A 27,879-nucleotide genomic window follows, 5' to 3' on the forward strand; every position below is an offset into this window, starting at 1 on the left:
GAAAATCTTTATATATGAATGATCCTATATAAATAAACCTGCCATTGCTTTGTTTTTGAGCTACAATCATTCAAATCTAATATAGAATCCAGACCATTTTATTCTGGACAATTCAAGTTCCTTAATAAGTATTACCCAACAGCACCATCATGCTTATAAAATCAAGTAACACATGAATGGTATAAAAGATCAAAATTAAAGTCTTTATTGGAATATATTCCAAAGCAGTTAAGTCATCTCATGACTGAACAAAAATAGCCATTTATCTTAAAAAAAAAAAAAAAATCCAAAATGCACCGAATAGCTTTTAACAAAATATACACTGCCAAAACTCATAATTTGCAGCCACTAATAACTTGTTAATAAATAAGATTGTGAGCAAAACGTTTTTACAAATAGTATTTTAGACCTACCCAACCCACAACTCTTTACAAAGCCCCATTTTTGAACAAAAACACCCCGTGCCACAAACCTTTGTCTTACATGTTGTTGCAGTGCATCCTGTGTTGAGAATAATCCCCCAAATTAAAACAAAACAAAAAGAAAGCAAACACAATGAGAAACTTTAAAAATAATAGCAACATGGTCATAATTATGACTGGATTTCTCTTAATAAAGCAACACTGATAAAAGCAGATATCATAAAAGGACCAACTATAAACAATGAAATATACAAATTACATTCCTTCAGGGTTTTAGAGTTCTAAGAGCCCATGTGAAAAGGGACATTTAGGTGAAGTAAAGGGTGAGAGAGAAAAAGATAAAAACCAATCTATGGTCAACATGATATCACAACTCTGGTTAAGATCTGAGCTCCAGGCACCAGATTTAACAACACTTTCATATAGAGTGCCGCACAAAAGGATTCATGCTCCTCAAACTTAACATTTTGTCATCTCACAACCACAAACTTCTGTGGATTTTTATGTGATTTACCAGCACCAAGAAGTGGAAATGGATCCATGGCTTCCAAATGTTTCACAAATAAATTTATAGAACTGTGGTATGGATATGTATTCAACCCCGGAGTCGCCTTTTCCTGCGATGGTTTTAGAGTATGTCTAACAGCTTTGCAAATCTATTCACAAAATGTTTGCTGCCTATTTTTTTTCTTTTTTTACCAAACTGCTCAAGCGCCGTCAGTAAACATCACTTTTCACGTATTGCCACGTATTCTTAACTGGATTTAGGTCTTACCTTTTACTGGACCATTTTAACACGTGAATATACTTTCGTCAAAATCTGGAGCTGGCACTGCACAAGTTTTAGACGTGTCCCTGCTTCAACACACCTGAATGACCTTCTCAGCATGTCATGAACAGACACATTTGATCCAGGTGTGTCGAGCAAGGGAGATATTAAAAACATGTAGAGTGCTGACCATTGAGAACTGACTATGAGAGCACTGATCTAACCCATTCCACTGTAACTCTGGTTGTGTTCAAGAATCTCCACCCCAATCACAAAAGTTATTCCAGAAATTCCTTGTATTTGCCTTCCTTTACTTTTTATTCATCAACATAAAATCCTGGGCAACCAACCAACCACACTTTACTTTTGGAGTTTTATTTGTAAAAAATGTGAAGAGACTGTATCTTTTTTTTCTACTTCACCATAATATACTTTTGTCTTGGTCTATCAGCTAAAATCCCACCCCCCCAAAAAACTCACTGGAGTTTGTGGTTGTAATGTGATAAAATGTAAAAAAAAAATAAATAAATAAAAGAATGCTTTTGCAAGGCATTGTACATGATGGATGTAAAATCAGTGTATGTTTCAAAGGAGGAGCCACATGTTGCATGATGGTAAGGAGCCTCCTAAGAGTTGCATCGCACAGAGGTCAGCGTTTTATAGAGTTGCTGTGTGATTAAAGGAAACTTGCGTTGAGCCTGCACTTGATCAAACATTCAGAACTTGTTCACAGGCAGCATGTTCAGTTCTTTAAAAACAAGTCTTATGGCTATGGGAAAGCATTCGGAACCCATCTGCGGACGTCTCGGTTTAGCTGCAGCAACTAAAGGAGTGGCATATCTGGCAAAGACAGAGTGGTCTTGTTCCTAAAAATAGCAGATTCCATTAAGAGAGATTAAAAACAAAAGAGAAAAGAACTAAAACAAATCAGATGCAGATTGAAAAGGTGGCTGAGATGAGTCTGTCATCCCCGCCCCAGTGAAGGTGTCCACCTTCCCGTAGAGGTGGGGATGGATTTGTCTGCTCAGGGAAGCCTCGCTACCCTCAAGAGCAACTCAGTGCAATGAAAAGGGGACTTTTAGCTTCTTTCGTGGTTCCGCTCCTCTCTGCGTTCCTTTACAGTCCAGATACAAAACTTCCCAGTGACTCTTTCATAAACACACTTTCCTTCTTCCGACTCGGCACATTGTTCTCACACTCCACAACCTCTCCGTTTGCATGGCTTTCATACCAAACTGTCCACACTGTCAGGTGTCCTTCGTTTTAAAGAAGCTGGTGAGAGTTATTTACAGACAGAGTAAAATGATGATTTATTAGTGTGTCTTTTGGTGGTTGCTTCATTCAGTAAGTGGTTCTCCGTGGACCCTGAAGCGATATAAGCAGGTGTATTCTGGATGACCCCAGTTAGACAGAACCCGAACCTCTACGATCTGGAACGCCTTGTCGTTTTTCTCCTGGAAAGCAAACAAAGGAATTTTTATCGATTTATTTTCTCTAAAGATGACAGACTCGTTTTCTTTTTTTACATTTAAAAGTTTAGAAAGTTGCTTTTAAAGTTACCTTAACGGGGAAGATCTGCAAAGAACCACCATCTTCCTCGTATGTGTAGTGCCCCAGCAGCGTTCCCTCTTCTTGGTACTCATCATCGAGACCCTAAGAAGGAAAAAAATAAATAAAAATCAAAAACAAGTCAGAACAGGACACTTGGTGTTTCTATTTGATTCTTCTACTTATTTATTTATTTCTATTCTTAGGCTTTTGGGTCAGTTTTCTTACAAAGACAGTGAAGTTGCGAGGAGCACTGGCGATGTTTCCTGTTGGAGAGAGCGTCTTAGGGATGTGCTCCACACCGAAGGACGTTGGATGAATCCTCAGGGAGAGCCTGATCACCAGATAACCTTGAGAGCCTTTAAATGCCCAGCAGTTGCCAGGATACACATCCGGCTGATGGTATGGAAGAGCACGGTATTATTTTTTGAAGTCAAAAGTCAGCAGTTTAGCAGTTAAATGTTGTTTTTATACACGCTTTTGTTTTTCCATGGTTATCAGACTTTGTTCCTCTGGATATCTGAAGGTGGGACTCACCTGGATTACAACACGTGGAGACTGGGAGAAGTACCAGAGTGGAAGGCCGAACAGACTCATGAGGGCTGTCTTTGTCTCATAAGTCTCGGAGCAGCGGGTGCTAAGGATGCTACCACCTGATAAAACAGAAACTATGTTTTTACCCAAATTTATACAAGTACCGTCCAGGGATCAGTCAGACAAGATATTGTTTTATAACCTAACCCTACTTTAAACTTCTCCAAGACTTTAACCCTGAACTGTCCAGATGAAGGCAGGCTTAGTTACTACAACTAAAGTAACGCAACAAGAGTTTATTTATTAAGTCCACACTACAAAATTATTTTGTTCGTTTCTAAAGACAAAAAAATATGAGGAACAAAAAAGAAGACTGACTTAGTACCAGAGCGAGTTAAATCAATAGTTTTCTCTACATTGCCCTATGAGTGTAACGATAATTGACTGTAGAAAATGGATAAATGGATGGTTGGATGACCAAAGAACAGTGTTCCAGCACCCAGCCCACCAATGACAGTTAATATCATAAACAGCCAACAGATAGAGGCATGTAGCTTCACAACAGTTAAATACCCTGCAGACCTCGATGCTGCTAATGCCTTAGTCCTCATTGCGTAAGACATGCGTTACAGGGAGATAGAAGTGCTAGACTGCTAATCCCCTTAAACCACAACAGAGTTAACTACTGACCTGGATACAAGCTCAGGGTGGCAGGCTTCCTTCTTACCTCCAGACTCCAGGGCGTAGTCCACCTGACCCGTCCGGTCCTGAGAGTAGAGCTTCAGGGCGTTCTGAACAATCAGATTCACGTCCTGGTTTACAAACGACAAGGAGAAAAAAATAAAATAAAATCATGTCAGACAAATTACGTGGTAAAGATGAGAATCTTAAATGGCAGAAGGTTTTGTGCATTACCTCTTCAGACAGGCCCTCAGTTGTAGAAGTGTGCCGGACCGTCCCTCTTACTGTCTCAAAGACGCTTCTGGCTTTGGACTCTGCCTCGCCCAGAACCTGGGCTCGACTGTGCTCCAGCTGAAGCGAAATGTTTTTCAGGATGCTCATCTCGATGGAGGCCAGCGCCGCCTGCAGGTCGGGCGTGCTCACGTAACGCTGCGACAGCCATTGGATCAGCGACTCGGGGATCTCGCCCTGCTGCTGGTCCGCAGATTCATCGCTGCCGAAGAACAGATTTTTCAGCTCCTTCCGCAACTGCGAGGAGACTTGACCAGATATCTAAAGGGGGGGAATTTAAAGTAAAAACAGAAGGAAATGTTTGACCTCATTTAGACCATTTAAGGAGAATTGCTGAGTGGTTGCGACATTTATGCTGCTTACAGTCTGCTGCAGAGTGTTCAGCTGCTCGCATTTGCCCTTACATCCTGCGAAACCCTGCAGGTCTCCCCTGATTTTACTCAGCTCTGCCTCAAGTCTCTGCATCTCCAGCAATAGAGCGTTATGGTCCTCCTGCTTCACACCCACACTAATAAAAAGAACAGAAACTTCCTGTTTTACAACAGAATGGTCCATGTAATATGAGAAATGAGGTGCTCTCATGTCAGTTAGCACGTTTAATCATTTCTCCCTGGTACCTGACAGGAGCTGTGTCTGCAGCCGCCTTAGAAGCCGCTTTCTCCCGTTGCTTCGCCTCATCCTCAAACTGCTGTTGCTTCTGCTGCATCTCCTACAATGCAAACATGAAAACTTTCATTTGGACCATTCATTTGCATTGTAAAGTTTGTTGTTTTTGCTCATATTAAGCAATCTGGGTCCAGTGTGTTCATTTGTGGAATTGCAGGAAACCTGCTGTGAATACCTCAGTCTTGGTTGTCAAAGCTCTGAGCAGAAGCTCTAAATTAGCCAGACGTGCCGCCTGACTTTCCTGTTGCAGTTTCTGCTGCTCTGAACTCTGCAAAAGAAAGGAATTGAATCTTTATTTTCACACCCTCTCATAAGTTTACTCATTACAATGTCAGGACTGTTAATGATCATCAGCCATAAGTAGGCCTGTAACAGTAATGTATTTGCTAGAGGATATGTTTTCCTAGAAATAATTGCAGTAAATGATAATATTGCTGTGTTTTGAGATCATTTTGATCGTTTTGATAATAATGCGAGTTCACTCTCTCAAAGATAAACAAACTTTAATTTTGGAAAGGACACCTGACACTAGAACTGGAAGATGTTTCAAATATCCAAAAGGAAGCCACCACAACCAATAAATAAAATAGAAATAAAAACCGCTTACATCCAAAACCATTAAAAAATGGGTTATCATTGTTCAAATATTAATCATCAAGATGGAAACTGAGATAATTCTAATTTACCAAGCGATCAATTGCTTAATTGTGACAGGCTTACCTGTGCTAAGTTTAAGTTCTCGCGCTGCAGTACTCCTCGCAGCACACCCAGTCGCTGATCCATCATAGAGGACACCCACGCTTCTAAGCTCTCCCTTTCGTTCTGACTGTGGACCTGCTCTTTCAGCGAGCTGTAGAGACTGAGAACATTGCTGTGACGCTGATCCTGCTTCTGGTCTCCTGCCTGGACTCTCTCCCACAACAACGCCAGCTGTCGCTCAACAACTTCGAGGCGGTCCAGATCCACGCCACTGTGGATGGCGCCTGAGGGGAGGATCGGCTGAGGAGGAAAACGGGGGAAATTAATACATTTATATTTAACTCTAAAGACTGACTCAAAGTCAGATATGCTTCCGTCTCTGCTCTACAATTAAGCCGCTAATGTCTGATGGTCCAATCATTAACCTGACCTTGTGCTTGTGAGCAAGTTTACAGGACATACACACTTTGTGAAAACCTGGTCTGTAAGATGGTGCTACTCACCGTTGCTTGGGAGACCGGAGTGTTATGACCCTGCTCCATGGGAGTCTCTGTCGCAGGGACAGCAGCGGGAACAGCAGCCAAGTTAGAGAAGAAGTCAAACCTAGATGTAGAGCTCCACTCTGTGAGGTTCATGGCTGGAAGGTAGGTAAGCAGGGCGCTGGTGAACGGGGGCCACCACCACCATAAAACTGCAGGCAGACAAAAGAATGTGAGGTTAATAAAAGAGGTAATGCTCTTTTATAATAATCCAAAGCTGTTTGGTTAAATATTAAACATTTCAGAAATTTAGAGTTAAACTGATGTTGCAGACACATAATACATTAAATGTTTTTTTTTTTTTCTAAAACACACAAAACAAAAACTCTTTCTAGCCCTTAAGGAGGATCAAATTAATGTTAAAACTAAACTAAGGTGATATTTTACTTTAACTGCAGCATGATTCAGCAGGAAAATAAGAAATTGTTTGAGAACAGCTGAGCTGCATTGAAGACTCGGAAAGGTTGACCTGAATCTGCAGCTAGATTTACAGCAGACTCCAGAGATCTGTGCTGGTTCTAATAGCCATTTATCATTCTCTCTGTGCTGACTACAGTAAATGGGTTCCATCTGTTTACTCACGCAGAAGTAGAAAGAAAAGCAAAAGAGGCAACAGGAGCTTCCAGAGTTTGGGAAGGCATCTGAAACACAGAAGAAAACTTCGAATTTTACAAATGATTGGTAGTTCACATTTTTAAAGAGCAAAATATATATCTTTATATTCAGGCAAATAATTAAAAATGAATTATGTGACGGTTTAAAAAAGTACCTTAATTAAATTATAAATAAATCACTTCAATTGTTTTTTTACACCTGAATTTTTGTAATAGGTATAAATTAAAACGCATGATCATTTTTCACACATCAGGCAATTCCAACATTGAGCAAAGCTTAATTATACTTACTGTCAAATGCATAGCAGCAAAAGCAGCCATGTTAACTAAATTTCTACTAAACCATCAAATATCTGTGATTAATTCGTTGTCATAAAAGGTAAGAACTCTTACTGAGTTAGAAAGAAGACGTTGACGAGAGACATGAGAGACACCAGTTGGTACCATCCTCTTGCAAGAAACCACATCAGTCCCTTTCCTGCGTTTACTAGAGATGCAGAAAAAAAACGGAGAGAAAATATTCAAACTATCAACCTAAAGCTGATGCGTATCGTAATTTGTTGGAAATGATAAAGATCTGAAACCTACCTGGGGCTGCTAGGATCGCCCAGAAGCATGAGAGAAGGCTTTGTGTTGCTGTGATGATTCCTGAACCTAAAGCTTTACCTGCTGCAAGCACATAGCGACCAGGCAGCAGCAGACAGAAACCTGCTAAGACAGAGCGAATGACGTTCACCAATACAGCTACAGGTTTTAAGGAGCTTAGCTTACAAAATAACAACAAGAATACAAAAAATATCTTTGTAACGGAATGATCAAAGTTAAAAATGATGAAGCTTCATTTAACCTGTGTAAGCTAGGATGCTCCACAGTGCCCCCACCAAGCGCTGTGACTTGGGGAGTGGTGCAACAGCGACAGTGCGAGACTCAGAGTACTGCTTTCCTTTACAGTCGTCACCTGTGTGTGTCCAAAATGATGGAGAGCAGACAAGCAGAATGCAAAAATGAGCAAACAAACAAAAAAAGACAATAAGCAGCATGAATAAACGCATTTATTCCACAAGCAAATTATAGAAAATGATTGCAAATTATAGCTCATTTTACAAAGGCATGTGCCGCAAAGCTTGATGGGAAACTAAAACAAACAAACAAAAAAATCTAAATCCTAAATGACATCTTTGTCCAAGTAATCTTTTTTATTAGTTTGGTGACATTAGCTTGCTGTCAAATTATTTTAAATAACACCGCAGGTCTGGTGCTGAGGGCTGACAGATTATCCTGGTGGCTTTAAAACTTTGAGCTTCCCGAGTTTTTTTTTCCCCCCTTGTTTTTTTTAGATATTTTATCTTCAGTTAAAATCTGGCATGAAAGTTAGAATAAAACAATTTAAATAATCTTCAACTTGCCATTGGAGGGTCAAACAGATTTATAACAACGTTTTTAATTAGCCTTTGTTTTTGGTTAAAAAAAAATCTTCCTATTGTGTTCACCTTATTTTCTGCCGTTTTGCATTTCAACATTAATTGAATAAGAATTTTTTTTTTTTTCCTCCCACAAACTTCAGTAAACATTTATATTGGCAGTTTTGGCCCTTTCAAATATTTTTATGTTCAAATAATAAGGAGTCTCCTTCATATTTTAAGAGCAATTGTAAACTAAACAGAAAAGTACATGGAATACATTTTGTTGACAAGTTAAGAACCTCTAAATTACTTTTCTATTTGGGCTCTGCATATTTGTTTGCTTTGAATTTGAAATTCTCATTTAAAATATCAAACTAACCAAAAGCCGTTTCACATCTCTCCTGCTTCTTTTTCATCTTGTCTCCATTTGTAAGTATAAAGTATATCATTAACCACAAAGCATAACCAACTTTAAAATAAAAATGTTTTAAATACTCTAAATTGTGGATTAGAAAAGTCTGGCTTCACTTTCTGCAGGTCACAAAGTTCAACAGGCTGCTGAGTAGTTAAAGCGGTTCACACAACCTCTGCCCACTGATGCCGACACAGGCCACGCATATCATTGACTTTGTCAATCAAAGCTGCACACCAGGAACCCTAACAAAGAGTAAAGAGAACATGTGCTGTGTGTGCTTACACAGGGAGCCATTGAGGTTAAGATGTGATGTTTCTTCAGTGACCAGGTCCTTCACATTCATGCTTCCACAGAAACTTGAGTGGCCTGCAACACACAGATAACATATTTGATTGTATATCAAAAGGTTTGAATAAAAAAAAAAAATCATAGCAGAAATGATGAGAGAACCACCATGCTGTGTGGAGGAAGCAAAACTCCTAAAGACGAGATTACAAGTAGAAGTTACACATGCACAAAAATAAAGAGAATACACACAAGATCCTGGTTGAAACGGCAATGAGGGTGGTGAAACTAAACCATCAGGGCAAATGCATATCATCCACTGTGGGAAAAAATACAATTAGGGAATATACTGGATAGAAACATTTACTTTATATATTGAAACCTCAGCCAAATGGTTGGAGCAACTAACAGTTTTATGCTACAAAGTGCAAATTTGAAAAGCTTAGTTAAAGAGTTGAAGGTTTTTGGAAGTTCATCTTAAATGCTCACTTAAGTGCAAATCTCCTCTCAAACTCATTTAGCAAAATGAAGAAGTGCAACACGTGCGACGGTGTTGTCTGGAGTTTTGAAACAACGGTGTGGCTACTTATTTCATTCCAGTATACTTCCCCTTTCAAAAAGAGAAAAGTGTGAAAGTGAAAGCTGGGTCAATTCAGGAGAGAGATAGGCAAGTTATCACATTCTTCAAAGGCACACCCAGTTTCTGAGAAAGCAAGCATCTCTACCATCTAAGGAAGGAGGACTCTTGTCTTGATTAACAAAACAGTAGAAGCTTAGAAAGGAGAAAAAAGTTAAAGGAAACGAGGCAGCTGAAACCTGGAGCTGTGACCGACAGCAGATACCTTGTTCTTCAAAGCCATGGCTTTTGGAGCCCATCATCCTTTGGAGAGTGGTCTGCTTAAACAGCCAAAGTTTGGACAAACTCGAGGGCCACGCTTGTGTCAAGGAGTCTGAGTACGAGGTTCGGACTCCTGTTGACATATCCTTTGACACCCCTGTCCACACAACCATTGTAAGTCGAGATGGAAACTTGATTCATGATCAGAGGCATGCAAATGTGTTCATCCCTCTCCAGGTTTTATCAGATTTTGTTTGTTTATTTTATTCCCATCCGTTTTCCACTTGAGCCTGAACAGCTTTCCCTGTCTCTCCTGAAGAAAAGCAACCTCACAGCAAAATCCCCCACTATTATATCTTCAGAGGATGTTGCGGTATTAGTTTCTGGAAACTCATTTGTCTGGCATATTGGGCAAAGAGTTCAATTTCAGCTCCAACCTGTGCTGCTCCTCGCTCGGCCAGTCGATTTAGACGGATTTCTTGACAGGCTGGCTTGTGCTTGGTACTCTTTTCATTTTCAGATGACTTATTGAACAATTCTCTGCAAAATGTTCCCAGCTTGGGAATTTATTTTACAACCTCAGCCTGCTTTAAACTTCTCCAAAACTTAATCTCTGACCAGTCTGTCCGCACTCTATGATCTTCATGATGTTGTTTGTTTACCAATGTTCTCTAAAAACCCCTGAGACCAGCTTCTGACTTTCTGAGATTAAATGACTCAGAGATGGGATTCTTTCTACCACTTAGGTGAATTGTGAAGGCAATTGGTTTCATTGGATTTCACTTATGAGTATTGGAGTAATTGGGGTTGATAACACAGGCAACACTCTTAAATTTGTATTTGTAACAACATTTAAAAGCCATGTCATCCGGCTTTTGCTTCTCAAGGATGTCCTATTTTGTGTTGGTTTTTCACGTAAAATTCTAATAAATGGATTGTGGTGGTAATTTGGAAATTGCTGGGGCAGTAAGGGTACAAATGCTTTTACAAGAAACTGTAGAAGAAATAAATCTCATTATAAAAAAGACAGAGTAATTGAGATAACAGAAACTCCCCAAAACAAATTCAAACAGCAAACATAGAGGAATGTAAGAATGACTGAAGAGTGGAATGAATCAAAAATGGAGTTAAATATCAGAAGATTAGATTTGGAGAATGAAGTATTGATGCGTAAATTATCGATGAAAATTCAGAATACCTTCTTCTGCTGAGCTCCTGGTTCTTGTACCCAGCCAGACCAAACTGCTGTAGACAACAGAGACTAAGGACACAATGGGGGACAGGGCTTTTTTGCTGTAGCGCACACATGAGTTAGATATTGACTTCAGGACACCTGGAGGGAGAAATCACTAATGGTTAACATTATCTTCATCACAATCCTTGTTATGCCAATATGACTTTAAACAATAAAAATGCAAGTTCCCAAATGTGGAAAGTATTTTCTCACCTGACTTGTTCCTTCGACTCCTGTCTCTGGTATAAATATTTGTGTAAGGTGAAGCTGTGGAGGCGAGGCCATCGGTGGAAAGTTCTGCTGCGTGGCAGGATGATGACGATGGTGATGATAGCGATGTCAATGATGACCGCGTCACACGGGAGTCACTTTGCTGAGAGTGAAACGAGCAATCTTTGCAAATGTAACCATTAGGGACCGAAGCGTTGGTCTTCGAAAAGCTGGCTTCTCCGTTGATGTTTGATGAGCTCTGGCTGGAGTGTTGCTCTGGAACATGACAGCCAGGCAGCAAATTTAACCAAATTTGATTTTCAAGATAAGACTTCCTTTGCAAACTGTAGCTTTCCTGGGGTAAAGAGACAGAGCATTCAACATTTTTTTGTGATCAAATCTATAATTTTTTGCCTCACCCCACTGTCCATCCACAGTAGTTGCAGATCTGATGGCGGTTCCTCTGCGCTGCCTCAGGTGATACTGCTCTTGAGCTGATGCGAGCCGCGAGACGTCGTACGTTGTGATGTTTTCGTGACTTGTTCTGTCAATCGGGGTACTGGCAGCTGAGAAGGACAGGGTTTGTCTCGGTGTTGATATTTGGCTTAGGGATAAAGACACAGAGCTGGATGTGGACTTCTGCTTTCTGTTTCGCGGGGTCCTAGAAAAGAAAAAAAAAAAAAAAGACTGTGTGGTTACTGTCTGAATAATATAAGACATAAATAAAATAGTTTTCAATTCTGCTTGACTGTTAATCTGAAAAAATAAATTTTGGAAAGATGTGGATCGTCTTGTGGTCTATTTATTCCATGCTGTCCTGACTGTTGAGATATTGTTTTGTGATGTGATGATTTTGTGTGAGTAAGGGAGAGGTGGGAATTTGTTTGATGATGTTAATGTCTGTTAAAATTAAAAATAGTTAAATAAAGACATTTCATTTTACTGGTGAACAATGTTTACAACATAATAATAGAAATAATAATAATAAAACTAATTTATTTGATTGATATATATATATATATATATATATATATATATATATATATATATATATATATATATATATAGGGGATTTTGTGTGACAAACCAACAGAGAGTATTTTATTACTGTGAAGTGAATGTACAATGACACAGTTACATTTATTTTGACAATTAAACTGAAGTTTAGTGCACATTTGTATTAAAAATGTGAACAAGTTCAAGGTCTATGGATTCAGGTTACTGTAAAATAACTACATGAAAAAGAGGAAAGAAAACAATCTAAGTTAACGTATGAGTTTTCAAAACTTTCAATTTCACAGGAACAGAAAAAAATTATTCAAATACTTTCGCTTGGGAAGATCTTGTTTAGTCATGGTCTACAAGACACAAGTCTTTAGCAATGCAGCTGGTGAGAGTCAGACTGAAAGCGTTCACATCTTAACTCACCGTGTCTCTTTCCTGGTGTCGATGTAACTGCTGCCATGGTTCAGGGAGTAATCAGTTACACTCTCGGTGTTGTAATGACTGCCGCTGTTCTGCAGACGGAGGCTCCGCCGTAACATCTTGGGCGACTCGTACACAGGAGAAATCTGGTGCTCTTTCTCAAACTCTAATGCTGCAGTTGAGTAGCTTGAACTAAGACAAAAGTGAGAAACAAACAAAGGAAAATAGCGTTAGAGAGTTTGCAAAAAAATCCAAAGTCATGGGGCCCTACATGAGACTTAAGATGGTTTGCTTCTCATATTTACTGAACTGAAATTTTATTCAGAAACACAGTTGAAAGAGGAAAGGTTTCAACCAGCAAAGCGTTTTAACTCCTAGTTCCTCATCCTAAACATTTCAGTGTCAGATTTCTTAAATGAAAACAAACACAGGCTTTTTATAGAGCTGTGATGCTGGTGGGTGTTGGGTTGTTCCTCACAGGAAATGACTCACTCACATGGGAAAGACAAGAAAAAAGATCAGGATAAATCTGTCTCTAAGAGCAAAAATCAAGACAAATATACCAAGTAAACATCCCCAACTATGCAAGGAGAAATAGTTCAACTCAGTTTGCTGCAGTTTCATACGTTAGGAGGAAACATGCCGTGAATGTTCGGTGCCATGCCTTACTGTGACTCAGAGGGCCACACCCACCCCAATGAGCAGGCTTTCAGTGAAAAAATGCAGGCATGACTAACAGGCAACATTTGCAACTATCCTCTCAGTTATTAGTTCCTCTTAGCTGGTGAATACAGAGCATTGTTAATGAAAAGATGAAATGTCAACGCTTTTTGCTGCAGTAGTAAAAAAAAAAGGCTTAATATTGAGAGAGTTAAGCTACTAGGAGCCTTTGAAAAGATGAAAGACAGTATTCTTCCGGTTACGCACCTGACAATCAGGTAGGCTCACTGTTTACACTAAAGCTGCCAGTTTTACGGTTTGGCCACAAAGTCGCTGAGTGTGCAAAGGAATGGCAATATCCTGAACCCAACTTCCCTGTGCAAGCTAATCAAGCTTCAAAGTCCTGCAGAAGAGCACATATGTGTTCGTCCCACACAGATCCCGTCTCTCTGCTAGTCCGTCTGGGAATAAAACCTGGGGATTACTCACCCTGACAAGGCCAATTATGTGCTTTTGTCTGGAGTCTGCCACCTGCCTGTTCGGCCAACTGCCACCTCTCCCAAAACCCGACCAGGACCATTTTCCTGCTCTGGGAGTCGTGGGGAATTTGCTCAACATTGGCCCAAGGATTGATAATAAAAGCGAATAAGCACGGTGTTTAAAAAAACCACAAACCCAGATCAAAAGCACTCCAAATTCTTCACTTATTTGTATATTTGTGCAGGAAGCACTGCAGACGGAGGCTGAGTAGTCAAGAACCACCTCATCCATACTTTTTGTCAAACCACTAAATTATTATTCTTACAATTATCTAGTAGATTCTTCCGGGACAACAGTATCCAACTAATAAAAGTTGTTGTTTTTGTTTATTTTTTTTAAGTTTTATTGTGGTATGTGCCGTTATCCCTTTTTATGGATATGTTTGTGTTTGTAAATCTTTGACATTTTGTTGCTTCCTAACAACAGAGAAAAATGGACCTATAAGGTACTTAATCCGTTCCCTCTGCTCTGCAGCTAAAGACGTAGAACACCCGATGCATGATTTCAGGATATGTCCTCCAGACCCGAAACAGCTGCTGTACAAAGAACAAAACTTTGTCAGGTCATGTGTGTCCCTGGCACTGTTGGGAGCAGGGCTGTGCGATAAGGAAACAAATGTGTCTGTCTGTGTAGCCTGCAGGCACATGCAAACATTACAATACACCGTTCTCCAAAAGTATCCACAGCCACTGAACATCGCCACTATTTGCCACACTGCAACAAATTTAAGTTGAAATGTTTTGTAATAAACCAACACAAAGTGGTAAATAATTGTGAAGTGGAAGTAAAATGATTAATGATTTTCAATATACTTCTGAAGGCAATAAGATACACCAGAATTTACTTAGAGGCATTAAACTAAGAGGTTAAATATATTTGCACCCACATTTTAAAAATGTTTAATTGTAAAGTAAAATTGTGTTCAGCTTTGTGTTGGCTTATCACATAAAATTATATAAAGCAATACTCTGTTTGTCATGGAACTCCACATTATCATTGCTCTTTATAGGATTCTCAAAACAAAGACTGTCAGATTAGACAATGTTATAAATCTAGCTCATGTTTCCTCAAAAACTCTTATTAGTTAAACTCCTCATTTGCTCTCGTTCTCCATGTTGATCGGTGTGTCGCTTTTCTCCCAGGCGACATTCGCAGCCCACATCAGAGATATAAATAGCGATGGACAAAGTCAATCTACAGACAAGAAGAGACTTACAACAAGCCAGACCTGAGCAGAGGAAAAAAATATCCCCATCTTGATAGGAAGCTTGCTGGAATTTCATGTTACATAATACTATAGATTCAAATCCTCTTCCCACACTCTTCTCGGTACAATCTAACGTTTTTGCCTTTCACAAACTCTTGTTTTGTTGTCATCATCATGAAATATGCCAAGCAACTATGACTTTGCTGATTGACAATATCAGTTAGTAGTTTGCAATACATCCTTATTTTAGCTAAATTCAGAGGAATTTCAGAGCAAAATACTACACATGATAATGATTTTTTTTTTTAGCAGAACCAAATCCATGGAGACAATGATATTAACATCCCAGAAAAAACAAGAATTTTCTTTGTTTTTCCAAAGTTGTGGATTTCCCAGCAGCTGCTATTTTAGCTGAAGGAAAATAGAGGCTTTGATTTCTGTAGGATGTATCCAAAGAGCCTGTCGTATATTAAATACACTTCTATCCAAAAGAACCTCGAAGGACCTGAGATAATAATTTAAGCAGTCAGCTCAGTTGGTACACTCACCCCACAAACTCTCACTACCATTTGTGAGATATGCACACATTTATTTTAGCCTGGGATTATAAGAACCATGTGGGTTGTAAAACCCAGCAGCAAAACCACAATGTGGAGTCAGAAGCTTGCCAGAAAAGTCTTAAATCTCACACAGAGAAGTAAACAGAACAGTGAAAGTTTTTTTCGGGTAACAATTTTTAAAAATGCATAGTTGCCAAACAAGCAAACATGTTTCAGTTCAGGCTTCTGCAACGGTCGCACTGCACAGAGTGAAACTCGTGTACAAGAAACCAAACATGACAAATGTAAATAGTTTTGTGTGGAGAAGCTGGATTTTTAAATAAATTTGTTACTTTGTCACTCAGTTCAGAATGTATTATATAGATATTGCACAAGCTGACACTTCTGTGCCAAAGGCTGAACGTTTCAGTGTTGAGATGTTGCAATTCAGAACTGCGACACCACATGCCCCTGTTGCATTTGCTGGAATAAAGTTATTTTCAAACACTTTAACTAGGGAATACCCTGGGGAAAAAAACAGGATAGAGGTAAAAAAAAGGGGGGGAGGGGACAGTTTCTTTCCATTTCCTTAAACTGTTATTGAGTGGAGAAAGTAGTTTTCCACAAAATGTTGCACCCTATATTTACTAGAGGACAAGAAATGGAACTTGGGGGCAAACAGAGAGTGTTCAAATTTCCACCCAACCATCTCTGAGTGGGAAGGATTTGGCTTTGTGATTCTGATCAATCAGGCTGGGCCTCATTTTCCCTCCCACTGACAGCACTTCCCTTCTGCCTCGCAATAAGAAAACGTCCTTCCCTCACCCGAACTGGAGCACAACGACCAATGTCACATGTTACTGGTGTTACTATGGAGACAGCAATAAACTAATCTTCAACTCGGAAAGACAGATCAGTAGATGAACCGATACCCCATCAGGAAGAAAGATGTTCTAGCACACAAATATACTAAGCCACACTTTCAGTGGCTTGCAAAAATATTCACACAGTCTAAGCATTTTGTCTCAATACAAACACAAACTCCAATGCATTTTACTGGCATTTTGTGTTGAAGCAAACTACACGGACATTTCTACAACTAAAATCTGAAAACATTTTAAGTCATCATCCTTACACTAATACCCCAATATAACACCAGTGGAATAAGTCGCTTTCAGAAACAGAGAACAAACAGAATCAAAAACAGCAAAAGTCTATCAACAATAATCATCAAGCAATCACAAAGCAGCAAGAAGACAGCCATTGTTATTAGAAAGCTTTAGGAAGTTCTATTAGCAGTTTACCAAAAACTATGTAGAGCTCTGCTAAAATGAAATAAATAAAAAAAAATCTTTCTGACCAACATGCAAAAAACTCAATGGGTTGGAAAAACAATACTGCACCACACCCTAATCAGCATCATACCACCCAACAAACATGGAAGCTGCAACATCATGCTTCAGTCACAACTTTCTCAGTAAAAACAGAGAAAGTTGTGAGTACCGATAGGAATGAGGATGAGCAAATATGAAACATACCTGCTTAAGAGCTGCAACATTCTGAGTTACAGAAATGTATTATCGCCCAATTACTGTTACAAAAATTATCTAGGTCAAAGGCCCCATTTCCCCTGAATCCAGTGCATTTACTGAAACGTGTGTGAAGCAACTGTAACGACAGGGCGCACAACAGCAGTTCAGCTGAAGCTGATTAGATTATGCAGCTTGATGGAGCTGCAGATCGCGCAGTTTTCTGCATTTGATTCACAACTGGGAAAAAAAGATTGGTAGAAGATTGAATTTACTATTCTTAGTCACTATTTCTACAAGTATTATCATTCACTTAAATGCAGCAGTTGATAACAATGAGATATAATTAACAGTTTTTAGATAACTCAATCACTACAGATCAAGCATGATGGTAGAAATAAGAAGATACCATCCAGACGCCCCGGCCCCACTGACCCACTTCTACAATCATAAAATATGAAGGCTCTCTGGGTAGATTCTCAGCACACACACACCTGTTTTCAGAGGAACATGGGTGCAGTCAGTCTGTTTTTCTGGAAGACGAGCAGCTTGATTTTCTGTCATGAGGCCCCATTAGAAATCAAATACCATTTCTTGCCCACAAGAATTTTACTGTGTGCTTAGTTTCAGTTTAAAACCAGTTGTGCTGTTTGTGTTGTCATAGTGGAAGGGAATGAGAAACAAATAATTGATTGAGACGTGTCAGTTGTTTTATCGTTACCTTCACTTGCAATAGACCATTGCAAGTGAAAATGCTTGTGTTGCATTTTATGAAACTAATTCAAAAGCGACAGAATTAAAATTTGACAAAAAACAAAGCTATACCCCTAAACTGTCATGAGGTCATGGGTGTTCTCTTGAGTTTTGGGGGTGACAGTTAGGCAGTTAAAAAAAACTTATTTTAATTCAAAAATAAATAAAATAAAATACAACTAACTAAAAATGCATTGAAGCATATTCTCGTTGTTCATGTGTTTACAGACTAAAATGGTGGGAGGATACAATTTTGATGCATTAAATTTATCATGGGACACGATACTTGGCAAGTTCCAATCACTGATTGATTGGTTGGGACATCTTAAGGATGCCCAATATATATCGGCATTAAAATCGATATCTCAAAACTGGCCTAATAACCGATGTTTATCTCCAACCTGTTGCCATTTGTGTTATGGAGAGAGGAGGGGACTGCTTGGTCATTTGACAGTGATAGTGAAGCCTATAGCTAACGTTCCTGGCGAGAGGCAGGGTACACCCTGGACAGGTCGCCAGTCTGTCGCAGGGCAACACAGAGACACACAACCATGCACACACACACACTCACACGTAGGGACAATTTTTTAGAGAAACCAATTGTTTTTGGACTGTAGGAGGAAACTGGAGTACCCGGAGTAAACCCACGCATGCACAGGGAGAACATGCAAACTCCATGCAGAAAGACCGGGGCCGGGAATCGAACCCAGAACCTTCATGCTGCAAGGCAACAGCTCTACCACTGTGCAGCCCTCGTAACCCATAAAGTAATATTAGCAGATATCAGGCAAGATTTAAATACAAGAGCATCCTCAGTGTGTCACTTACAATAAATGACTACAACAATATCCTTAACTCTATATTATGTTAAACTGGAACTCAAGGATAGTAGTCCTTGAGTTCCAGGACTCAAGGACTGCCTTCCGCCTTCAAACTTTTCATATAGGCCATATAAACTTCACTTTTACATGCTATGAGAAGTCAGCAAGCAACAAACATCCGCAAGTCTTGCTTTCTAACATCTACTTTATTGTGTTTAAATAAAATTAGGGCAAATGCCTTTTAATTCAGTTGGGATTTTCATCAAAGCCTTCTCACCCTGCTGCTTATAGGTCTGTAACTGAATGTCTGTTACAGTAATAGTCTCCCCGAGGACAGAAACAGAGCAGTCCTTTTCCTCCTACACTTGGTCTATTCAGTGCTACAAACCTTGTCACTGCTCCTTTGAGTTTTGACAACAGATGGACCAACCGTTTTTGTCACCTGACCTTGTCTGTTGCTGCACTGCACTCTTGTATTCACTGCAGACCATGCACACCCACTCCATAGACATGCAGCTAGACTCATTAAATCTAGAATCTAAATTCTTACAGCATTTTGAGGTCCGTTTCTCAAGTTCTCAGGAAAGGAGAGAATTGTTACCAGCCGGTTCAGAAGCCACAGAAGCCAGAAGCTAAAAGAATACCACAGAATCCTCAACTAGCTCGTCAAGAAGCATAAACTATTAGTCTAATCCGAGGATCAAGGCCATATCAGGAAGGCTCATTAATAGCCTTTCAGCTGAATTCAAAGGAACACGATTAGCTTGTTCCAATCACTCCATCTACCTGCCAGACTCCAACTTTATCACAGTCATCCTAAACTGCCTCAACACACAGCCTGATTCTTTAGATTTATTACAACTGGGTTTTTTTTTTAACTTGGAATCCAGCCTAAATAATTGACAAAGTAACATAATTTTGTCATTTATTTTGATTCAGAAACAAATGCAGCCTTTCACACAAACTCGTTCAGATTTCTGCAGAGTTAGCTTTGGTCAAGTACCAGTATGAGGGTATATAAGGGCTTTAAAAAAAAGTTACAGGCTCAAATATACAAACATTTTCCATCATACTAATCCCACGGTCTCTTTTGTGAGATTCCAGAAAAGTAACAGAGTGACCAGAGATGCCTGTTGCTGCACACTGCTGTTCAGATGACTAAAAGAAATCTTCTACACCTCTCCCACACTTACAGAAAAGGTAAATTTCAGACAATTAAAAAAAAAAACACAGACAATCATCATGTGAATACTAAAATGTAACAACTAATGGAAACTGCTTGTGGTTCACTTTGAAATACCCATTTATTTTCATTTGCTTTCATTTCTACTGGAGTTTGACAAACTTAAGAAACTCGGTTGTGTTTTCTTTCTCCTTTAAACGGGAATTCTAAATTTACGTCAGTTTCATTTTAATTTTTCTCGTTTGTCCTTCTTGTTTTATTGTTTCAAATAGAATGTTAATATGTTTCAGGGTTTGCTTCAATTTGGTCTAACTTGTGAAATCTTAAAACTACTTGATAAATAAGCTGACATCAACATTGACAACCATCACTTTTCTTGAGGTAACACCGATTGAAAACTACGATTAGGAAGCTAGGAGAAGAATGTTGTCAGTAGCTGACTGCAGGCTCTACTTGACTAACCAGCCAATATTAATTTTACTCTAAGAGTAGAAAAGTAAAAATGTGTGATATTCTGCCCAACAAACATGTTTAACAAAAAAACAGTAATTTTAATGATGCGTAAAGATGTCCAAGTCTACGATCAAAATGTAATTTCCAAAAATATATAAGATAACATAATTGTACCCTATATTTCCATCCATCCATCCATTTTCTTTACACCCTTGTCCCTTAGTGGGGTCGGAAGGGGTGCTGGTGCCTATCTCCAGCTAACGTTCCGGGCGAGAGGCGGGGTCACCCTGGACAGGTTGCCAGTCTGTTGAAGGGCAACACAGAGACAAACAACCATGCATACACACACTCACACCTAGGGGCAATTTGGAGAGGCCAATTAACCTGACATGTTTTTGGACTGAGGGAGGAAACCGGAGTACCTGGAGAAAACCCACACCCTATATTTCAATATGCTAATATATGAAAACAAGTACATCATGTACATTTTGCATCTTGCATGAAAGTCAATGCTATCATACAATAAGAATCTTATAGGGCCCCATGCCTAAAGCAGTATGCTAATTAGGATTCAACCGCTCCAATCTTTCTTAGACTAACTTTCCTCAAACAGTACTTTCTAGCCAACAGTAACCCTGATGAGGTCTTTGTTGAAACTCGATTTTCTTTTTACAAGACACTTGCATACTTTCCCTTGGGACGTGGCAGAGATAGGGGGCATGCCTCTAAAGTCAAGCAATCACATGTCAACTCAAGGATTGTTAGAAACTGCAGCATACACACCCGTTAATTCCTCACTCCCTGACCTACACACCCAAATGCCTTTCTGTGGTCTAACAGCTTCTGGTAAAGTAAGGTGACAGCTCTGGAGACAACGACATTCCTCCACATGCACACACTTTGCTGGTAAGGTGCTGACTACATCTAAAGCATAAGATGATAATAAAGGCGAGCCAATGAATGATGGTAGATTCAATATGCCTTACATTTCTAATTGTACAACAGAAAACAAACATATAAATGCCACTAACTGCAGCAGCATAAGCATCATTTTACAACAGACTTTCAGATGTGTTGTTTGGATTCAACTTGATTAGATTTCTATCAGACAAAAAATACCTGAGATAGAAACAAATGATGGAAAATCTTGCAGGAACTTCACTTGCAAGGTTTTAAAGCACATAAAAGCTGCTTAAAACACCAGCAGAAGGACCTCTTAGACAACATTGACTCATTCTGAGTTAATTGTTGTGCTGCCCTGAGTAACAAAAGATACACGCTGTACTACTTTAAATGCCATAACCTGAACATTTGATGCAGCAACTAGTGAACTGCAGTGCAACACTAAGATCTCACCTGAGAGAGTACGTATAGCCGGTGTTCTCTGGAGCACATTGTGGAGGTGTGTATGTGTGCAGCTGGGAAAAGTCCATGGTCATTCTTCTTTGATTAGACTGAAAAAGTTATTGTGCAAAGGATAGGACTCCCTTTAGTCACAGATGACATGTCAGGAGTAGAGTAACAAAGAAAAAACTACTTCTAAAATACACTTGCTGCTTTGTTCAGTCTGTCTCTTAGATGTACTTTTCTTAATTGTAGCAATACTGATCTGAAGTTTTGGAAATGACTCACTACTCCACAATGAAAAAAAAATAAATCATTTCTGGTTTGAAAACAACTAATAAGTTCTATGCCGTACAGTCCTGTCAGAAAACTCAGTCCTATTGGACACCTAATGAGTATACGGGCATCCCCGTTTCTCTGAAACACAAAAATGCCACTGTAAGAGAGAGTTGGCAGACCTCTTCCTGCATGCTGGCTCTGGTTGATGAGCAGTATGGACACCAGTGGAGCCGTGATGAATGGCCAGCCTCTTCTGCTCCGGTACGGGGAGTGGTGGAGACAGGGCGATCCTATTTCCGTTTGTATTAAGCAGACTAACCATAAGGACAGCCAGTCCCTACGGTGGAGACTTCAGTAATGCTTGGTATTACGAAAGCCCATAAAACGGCAGAGGGTGGGGAGGATCCTGAAGCAATGGGCGGGAACCAATGGGCGGGAAGCAACGCGCCTAAGAGCTGAGCTTCTGTGAGCGAAGCCTGCTTAATGTGAAGAGGCATTACTGCTACACTGACTATTCTCTATGAAAATTAAGCCATACATACTTTCTGCTTGCTGGTTCTGCTTTACAGAAACTTTAGAGGACATAGCAGCACGTGGAGTACTGATAAAGACTGCTGTTATTTTGTACATCCTTTTTTTTCCAATCAATCATTCTCAGAAGGAAAGTAGAAACACTTCCCGTTTAGAGGAAATACCAGTATTAAACAACAGTGCCCTGCAAAAGTATTCATACCCATTTAAACTTTGTTGACCAAAACAACCGTGCAATTAATTGTAAAGTAAAACCTAAAGCAAGAATAGTTTTTACTACTTTACAAGTAATTTGACAAAATACGTCTGGAATGTATTTAGATTCCAGACGTCTAGTCTTTTAGAGATGTGTCTCTATCAGTTTTCCACAGCTGGAGATGGAAATATTTTCCAATTTGTCTCGGAAACAGTTAAAGTTAAGATAAGCTTATAGGAGAGCCACTTTGAACAACAATTTTCTTGGAACACAATTTAAATTGGATTTTAGTTTAGTTGGTTTTCTAATTCATCATTTTAGGTGTTTTGAAGCAAAGAGAGACTCACCCTCAAGGATCTATCTAATTCATACTGCCTTTGTCCAACTTTTGGTTAGGTAGATGGTCATGCCTTAGTAGGTTTGCACAACACATTACAAATTTCTCATTTCATCCTTAGAACCAATATTACTTTATGTAATATGGATATCACAAATACAATAAGTGTTATTTGGTCATTTAAGTGTCGTGCATCCAAACTGTCTAGCAAATAATATATCTTGTGACGCCTGTTTAATTCAGCATGAAGCATAAAACTCCCAATAAAGTACAATAAAGTTTATGATCATTACCAGACAGAAAACGGAAAGGTTCAAAGGGGATAAATGATTTTGTAAGGTGTGGTAGACATAGACTGATAGTTTACCATTAGGCTGTTTGGCCAAATCAAGCTTGCATCACTTTAGATGAGAAAAATTGTACAATCAATTAATAGGAAAACAAATCTCCACCAAGATCCTTACACATAATCTTAATCAAATCCACACTAAAGTCCCCAAGCCGAAAAGGAGGGATAATGGGAAACAAATACCCAAAAGCCAAGAGGACTGATTAAATTCAGCTAGGATTAGTTTCTAGACATATTAAGAAATTCAATGAATCAATTCCAAAATTATCATAATTTTCCATTTTGCAGAGCATTGACTATGAGACAGACTGAACAATAACAGTAAAAAAAAAAGGCACCACTACAGTTAACAAAGACGGCTTCCCTGTAGTTATATTAATATCATGGTTCACCTCATTTCACACAGATATTTTGCTGCCTCCTTTACGCAAACCACCTGCGACGAACACTGAAAAAAAAAAACATTTGGCCACCGACCATCAAAACAATGACCCAGACCAAAAGGAAATTTAAATTCAAACATGTTTACTTTCAGAATAACAGCAGGCTGTCGAGTCAAATGACATGTAAGCCTCGTAACATTCTCACGTTGCCCTGCGCTATATTTGGAGCTGGCAGTATTTAGATAACAGCGTCACCAACACTGCGCCGCTCTGTCTTTATATTTCCCAATGCAAACACGGCTAACACACTTCGATGGAAATGTGCATCCGCATATATTTATATATGCCACCATAAATTGAATAGATTCGTGTAGATTCGAGATAAATTAAACAAATAAACAAAGGCCGGATACAGCGTTCGCAATCGAAACAGTTGGTAAAGGAGAGCAGCAAGGTTTATTTGAAATCGATTCAAATGCACAACAACAACAACAACAACAACACAAAACTGTGGCAACAGCAGGGTGATCAACTTGCCCGCGTCAGAATCCATGAATGTTATTCTTTAAAAGCGTAATCCGAAGGAACAACGCAAGATGCGCCAAGTTCCGCCAGCATCCCGCTGCGGGGATCCTCAGAGGTTCCCGATCGCTGCGGACTGATCGATCCGCTCCGTCACCGCAAATTTCTGACAGAAACGCTCGGAAGTTTGCAGGTAGCAAGTGTCTGTTAACTGCTGCGGCACAACAAGCTGACTTCCAAAATGGCTTCCCGGGCGTTAACAAAGCCAGAAGGATCGCTCCCGAGCTGATCCTCCCACTCCCAGGCCCTCCATTGTCGGGCCGGAGCGCCCAGTTTGAATCTATTGGAGGAAAGCTGCAAAGGCTCGCACCGCACTGGAGCTGCTGCTCTGTGCGCGGACAGGACTCACACTGAACCGCTGGGAAGCTCAGGGTTAATGCATGACAAGTGTCACTGCCAACGAATGCCGTCTATTATCAGCCACAGGACTTTGTTAGTTATTTATTACGATCAAATATGCAAGCTGGCAGGTGAGTTATTAATATGGTCACTTCTTTCACTGTTAAGCATCAACATTATAAAGGTGAAGCAAAGCTGTTACAAACCTGTGGAAGTTGTCCTTATCATAGTGCAGAAATGTGACATAATCACACTGTTCTAATGTATATTTTACAGTCATTGGGGGACAAAATAATGAATTACACCTGTCTTCTTCTCAGAGTAACTATTCCAGTTCCTCCCATGTAAAGCTTCACTTGTGACAAAAAGTGCTATTTTAAAGGCAGATGTATAGCTAAAGCATAAATTATTCATAATCTGGGCTGCTTTAGCTTTAAAATAAATAAATAAATCACACAAACCTGATAAAATCTCTCTCTTTTTTTTTTAAACAAAACAATAGATTTTCTCCACCGGAAAACAAGAAACTTCAATAAGACTCTGTTTTACAAATTAACATTTTACAAGTCAGAAGGAATGAAGTAAAAGAACAAAGCACAGTAACAGGAGTTTGAAGATATGGTGCGACGGCACAATTTTCTTTTTTAACTAAGCTGGAGTGAGGAACAGCTAGGAGCAGATCTAATGGCTCTGGAATTACGTTGAAGGCAGAAAACTTGTTGTACCAAAGAAACAACTCAAAAGTTAGTTGAGTATTTTAAGCTTGTTCCAAAACACAATCCTCTACGGTTAAAAAAAAGTAATAACTAAAATTACAAACAGACAGCGATGCTGCACACATCAGTTATAATGTGGGAGCAGCAGTATTCATTGTCATTTTCAGAAATACAATCCATTGTTTCAGATGTTTGTCGCATGCCATTTGTCTCCAGTCAAGATAAGATTCCATTCTGATATCATCCACTTTCTCCAACACAAAAGATAAAGTATCTTTTTTAAGCCTGCAGGAACTAACTCAATAAATTAACGGGAAAAAGCAAAAGTGACAGACATTCACTGTTAACCAGGAAACACTATTTATAAAAGCATTTGTTGCAACTTGAAAATCTATAAAATTACATCAAAAATAAACACTTTGAATTAGTTCAAATATGTGTTTTCATTTATCCACCTTTTTTGGGTTCATTTAACACTTTCATTTGCAAATTTATTTTTAGATAAATGTTTAGTTTGGCGTAAGTTGGCCCATTATAGGGCTGGCGCTGGGATGACATTTAAAAAAACAAAAAAGTGCAAAGGGAGTACCAGGAAGCAGTGAGAATGGAACTTTGTTTAAAGCTTGGCCCCCAACGGATTAATAAACCATCAGACAGTTTCCATATTTGGACAATGGACTTCTTTCAGATGAGTGCAAAATATGCCCATGGAGCATTGAAAGCGCCACTGTTCTTCTCTGGATGTTTGATTTTAACAACCAAAGGTAACATGTATTGTGTGAAGCTTAAAAAGCTCAACCTTTATCACTGCAAAGAATGCAATGTCAGCACTACAGCAAAATCCAGATCAAAATAATCCCACTGCTAAGAACCTCAATATGCCTCTATTTGGCTGTGCAGCACAAATACTTGAAATATAGCACGGCTTAGATTTGTAGAATTACTTGTGTTTACTGGAGTCACTAAATGACTCAGCAATTGCTGTCCTCCAAAATTACTAATGTTTCGGATGTGAATGACAGCTAATCTTGTTTTGGGCAGATTGAAAAAAACGGTTTTCATGACTAAGGCTCCATCTGCTGGACAGCTAACTTGTTTTTTGGACTATCTCAGATACTAAAAATAGAATGCAGCTCTTCCCCAAAGAGTAAACATCTGGAGTTGGACTCTTGTTTCTAGTCAGCATAATCAATGAAACTGATAATAATAATCTGTGGACTTCAACATTTTTAGCTGCCATTAGACTTTTAGGGATATAAACGCAGCTTGTTTGTATGGTATTTTATTTACGCATATAGACAGATGTATACTGCTCAAAAAAATAAAGGGAACATTTCACTTTAATTTTGTGTGTGGCTCCAAATCCAGGCCTCCATTGGTTAATAAATTTGATTTCCATTGATGATTTTTGTGTGATTTTGTTGTCAGCACATTCAACTTTGTACAGAACAAAGTATTCAATGAGAATAGTTCATTCATTCAGATCTAGGATGTGTTATTTGAGTGTTCCCTTTATTTTTTTGAGTAGTGTATATCAATATTTCTCTTTCCACTATTAGCCAGTTTTATTATTTTTAATACATTATAATGATGTATAAGACTTCTGATTCATAAAAAAATCAAATATAATTCATCCAATCGTTCATTTTGAAGGAAATAAAGTGAAACAGCTTTCACTTTATTATAAACTTATCTAAGTTGCACAAGAGAAAACGCCATGGTTTTACAGGAATTACTGGAGTTCAACATGAGAAACTGAAGAGCTCCTATTAGCATGAAGGTAAATAAGGAAAGATTGGCTCGGTACAGGACTGGTCGTTCTGGAACCAGTTTGTCTTTTGCCAGCACGTTGTCTCATTAACATAATACTGTTGCTTAGCAAACAGTATTCGTTACTAGTATTAGTTCAAATGAGAACATGGGTTTGTCACCAAACAAAACAACGATACAACCGGGCTAACAGAAATGTGAAGAACTGCAACATTAGCTTCAACTATTCATGCTCAGCTCAGAATGAAATGTAATTAGTTAAAAAGAGCAACAAAAATGTGGAAAAACTCCAATGTTAGCTTCGATTATTCATAACAGCTCAGAATAAAACGAGAGTAGAGTTTAAAAAGTAACAGAAATTTGAAGAACAGCAATGTTAGCTTAAACTATTCATAACACCTAATAAAACACGAGTAATCAGTTAAAAAAAAGTAACTAAAAACACAAAAAACTAGACTACTCACTGCGTTAACTCTGCCTGTGGGTATTTTTAGGATGTACAGGAGCTATAGCTTGAGCTCGCTCGAAGACATCGTCTTTTCCATTAAAAACATTTTTGGTCTAACGTTCGCTTTTCCCGCACACATGGTCACACTTTCCGTTCGGACACATACGTCACGCAGCCAGTCCATATATGGTAAAAATGCCCAAACTTGTCAAACAATCTAACGGCTTAAAAAAAATACAGTGACGACGCTCTCAACGTACAAACAGTGCCACCTAGTGACCACTTTTGAAAACAGTATGGGACTTTTTCTGATCAACTGTTAAGTTGAACTAATTAAAACAAAGTTT

At 39.0% G+C, this 27,879-nt stretch overlaps 1 protein-coding gene across 4 annotated transcripts; it reads right to left on the reverse strand.

Moving 5' to 3' along the window:
* Window positions 1-177: 177 nt before the first annotated feature.
* On the reverse strand, window positions 178-27,747 carry sun1b (Sad1 and UNC84 domain containing 1b). 4 transcript variants are annotated; one of them, XM_015006224.2, is made up of 23 exons: window positions 24,215-24,531; window positions 21,615-21,712; window positions 12,577-12,765; window positions 11,568-11,809; window positions 11,152-11,424; window positions 10,903-11,037; window positions 9,709-9,861; window positions 8,864-8,947; window positions 7,611-7,721; window positions 7,352-7,471; window positions 7,157-7,250; window positions 6,732-6,790; window positions 6,114-6,301; window positions 5,632-5,910; window positions 5,087-5,179; window positions 4,863-4,954; window positions 4,609-4,753; window positions 4,189-4,506; window positions 4,001-4,085; window positions 3,277-3,392; window positions 2,968-3,135; window positions 2,752-2,844; window positions 178-2,645 (listed from the first exon to the last, which is right to left on the reverse strand). In XM_015006224.2, the coding sequence occupies exons 2-23, from the start codon at window positions 21,695-21,697 to the stop codon at window positions 2,529-2,531; spliced, it is 3,237 nt and encodes a 1,078-aa protein (XP_014861710.2). In that variant the 5' UTR covers window positions 21,698-21,712; window positions 24,215-24,531; the 3' UTR covers window positions 178-2,528. The 4 variants fall into 4 exon arrangements, with proteins under 4 accessions (XP_014861710.2, XP_014861709.2, XP_014861714.2 ...); XM_015006223.2 differs by lacking the exon at window positions 24,215-24,531 and adding an exon at window positions 22,061-22,145; XM_015006228.2 differs by lacking the exons at window positions 21,615-21,712; window positions 24,215-24,531 and adding an exon at window positions 27,549-27,747.
* Window positions 27,748-27,879: the final 132 nt, after the last annotated feature.

This window comes from Poecilia mexicana, unplaced genomic scaffold, assembly GCF_051168715.1.
Source record: "Poecilia mexicana isolate PSO_F unplaced genomic scaffold, ASM5116871v1 scaffold_8, whole genome shotgun sequence".
Lineage (NCBI taxonomy): Eukaryota > Metazoa > Chordata > Actinopteri > Cyprinodontiformes > Poeciliidae > Poecilia > Poecilia mexicana.